This window comes from Passer montanus, unplaced genomic scaffold, assembly GCF_014805655.1.
Source record: "Passer montanus isolate IOZ18808 unplaced genomic scaffold, ASM1480565v1 scaffold272, whole genome shotgun sequence".
Lineage (NCBI taxonomy): Eukaryota > Metazoa > Chordata > Aves > Passeriformes > Passeridae > Passer > Passer montanus.
In genome coordinates, this window is record NW_024367395.1 from 79,166 (window position 1) to 82,011 (window position 2,846).

Here is a 2,846-nt window from a genome sequence, read left to right on the forward strand (position 1 = left end):
GGTTGCCACCAAAACCCCTCCAGGGATTTGAGAACGCTGGAATTGTAGGAATTATGGATGGAAAAGGAAAATATTCCGCTCCATCCATTCCTCAATTCTCCCAGGAAAACAATTAAGGAATGACAAAAATCTCCCTTTTTAGGTAAAATACCCCTCAAAATAAAAAGAAAACTCAGAGCCACTTAAATGTTTTTTTTTTTTTTTTTTTTTTTTTTAAGACTAAAAATATAGTACAGAATATTTAAAAAAAAAAAAGGAAAATGCAACATAAAAAAAAATGGGAATGGGGAGAGATCGCGGAATTTGGGGGGGAAAGGAACGGGGGAGGGTCTCTAAACCAACCTGTGCTAAAAAAAAAGGGGGAAATTCCATTTTCCAGCCCCAAAGTGGGGTTGGAATTTTAAAGCTTCCCGGTGGCCGGGGTGGGGCTGCCCCTCTTCCCGTGGGATATTGCTCTGGAGTCCGGGGGGCAGCACCTGGAGCGGGAATTCCCTCCCCCCTCGAGTTGTGGGGTCAATTCAGGCACCTTTGGGATCCCCAAAGGGGGGTTTTGGGTTTGGGCCCGTCCTGACGGGACCTTTCTTGTGGATTTTGGGAATTTCGGGAGAAGGGAATGAGGGGGGAGGGTCCCAGGGCTCGTACCGGGATTGGCAACGGGGGATTTGGGAATTCGGGGGATTTTGGGAAGCTCCCGACCCCGGGGTGGGCCCTTGAGGGGAGGGGAGGGGTCTCGTACCTAATCCCGGGGGTTTTTTGGGAATCGACCGGGAATTCCCTGCAAAATTCACCTGCAAAATCCCCAATCGCAAATTTGGGCTCCTTTGGGAATTCTCTCCAAAATTCACCCGCAAAATCCCAAACTGGGGCTGGGAATCCTCTGGGAATTCCCTCCAAAACTCATCCCTCCCAAATCCCCAATCCCAAATTGGAATCCCTTTGGGAATTCCCTCCAGAACTCAATCCCCCCCAAATCCCCAGTCCCAAACCGGGGTCCCTTTGGGAATTTGGGAATTCCCTCCAAAACTCATCCCCCAAATCCCCAATCCCAAATTGGGATCCCTTTAGGAATTCCCTCCAGAACTCATCCCCCAGATCCCCAATCCCAAACCGGGGTCCCTTTGGGAATTTGGGAGCTGGGGCTGGGAATTCCCCCCAGAGCTCAATCCCCCCCAAACCCCCAGTCCCAAACCGGGGTCCCTTTGGGAATTTGGGAGCTGGGGCTGGGAATTCCCTCCAGAACTCATCCCCCAAATCCCCAATCCCAAACTGGGGTCCCTTTGGGAATTTGGGAACTGGGGCTGGGAATTCCCTCCAGAACTCATCCCCCCCAAACCCCCAGTCCCAAACCGGGGTCCCCGGTGCCCCCCAGTCCCCGGCCCTGGGAGAGGGGCCCGGCCGAGCTCCTGATCCCGACGTTTCGGTTTCCCGGGATTCCCGGGATTCCCGGGAATGCGATTCCCAGCTGGATTTACATTCACAGGAGGGACCCCCAGCTCCGGGGTCGCCCCGGGACGGGACTGGGGGATCCCAGCGCCGCCTTTCCCGCGGGAGCGGTGTGCGTACGGAACGGGGGCTGCTCCCAAACCCCAAACTCCCGCCGCTCCAGGGGGATTTGGGATGGGGAGAACGGGGGCAGCCGTCCCTGACGGGGGGGGCCCCGAAATCAAGGCACAGGGAATGGGAATGGGTCGGGATGGGGCGTTGTTGTGGGGTTTGTGCGTCCCCTCTGGATCTGGGGGCACGCAGAACCCTCCCGCTGATCCCGATGGGAATGGCAATGGCAGTGGTTCGGGATGGGGCTGGTTTTGGGATTTCTGTGTCCCTCTGGGTTTGGGAACATGCGGATCCCAATGGGAATGGCAGTGGTTTGGGATGGGGCTGGTTTTGGGATTTGCACATCTCTCTGGATTTGGGGATGTGTGGATCCTAATGAGAATGGGAATGGTTTGGGATGGGGCTGGTGTTGGGATTTTCGTGTCCCTCTGGATTTGGGAACATGGATCCCAATGGGAATGGGAATGGGAATGGGAATGGGAATGGGAATGGTTTGGGATGAGGCTGGTTTTGGGATTTGTGTGTTCCTCTGGATTCGGGAACACGGATCCCAATGGGAATGGGAATGGCTTGGGGAATTGGAATGGTTCAGGATGGGTTTTTTTGGGATGTGTGTGTCCCTCTGGATTTGGGAACACAGATCCCAATGGGAATGGTTCAGGATGGGTTTTTTTGGGATGTGTGTGTCCCTCTGGATTTGGGAACACAGATCCCAATGGGAATGGTTCAGGATGGGTTTTTTTGGGACGTGTGTGTCCCTCGGGATTTGGGAACACACAGATCCCAAGGGGAATGGTTCGGGACGGGGCTGTTTTTGGGATTTGCACGTCCCCCGGGGTTTAGGGACACGCAGAGCTGCTCCCCAACGACGACAGGGCTCAAACCCCGGCGGGGGCGACGCGGGGAGGGGACAGGGCGGTGACACCCCCGTCCCTCCACCCGCGGGGGCGGGAAAGTACCGGCGGAAAAACAACCAACGGAATGAACGGAAGCTCCAAGGAAACCGGGGGAACCGGGGCAGGGAGGGATGGCGGGGCGAACCCCTGAATATCAGGGGGCGCCGGTGAGGTACCCGCGGAGCCGCGCCCGCCCTAGACGTGCGTCTGCATGCGCTGCTGGAAGCGCTGCCCGTAGTCCGAGTGCTGCGAGGTGTAGGAGAAGCGCGCCGCGCTGCCGAACTTGCCCACGGCCTCGTAGGCCTCGTAGGCGCCGCGCTCCAGCCCCGCGGCCGCGCCGAAGCCCAGCCGGTAGGGCGGGAAGGCCGCGCCGCCCGGGAAGGCCGCGCCGCCCGC

The 2,846-nt window shown here is 57.3% G+C and overlaps 1 protein-coding gene and 1 long non-coding RNA gene across 2 annotated transcripts in view; both read right to left on the reverse strand.

Annotated features, from left to right (window-relative positions):
• Positions 1 to 308: 308 nt before the first annotated feature.
• LOC120503953 lies at positions 309 to 968 on the reverse strand. The gene is made up of 2 exons (XR_005627895.1): positions 846 to 968; positions 309 to 788 (listed from the first exon to the last, which is right to left on the reverse strand). It is a non-coding gene; the product is annotated as an uncharacterized LOC120503953 (long non-coding RNA).
• Positions 969 to 1,303: 335 nt separating this feature from the next.
• KIRREL1 (kirre like nephrin family adhesion molecule 1) overlaps positions 1,304 to 2,846 on the reverse strand; it is a gene marked incomplete at its 5' end in the record, with an annotated part of 10,960 nt that continues 9,417 nt past the window's right edge. The window contains one exon of the mRNA XM_039713049.1: positions 1,304 to 2,846. Within this exon, the coding sequence (XP_039568983.1) occupies positions 2,646 to 2,846 (201 nt within the window).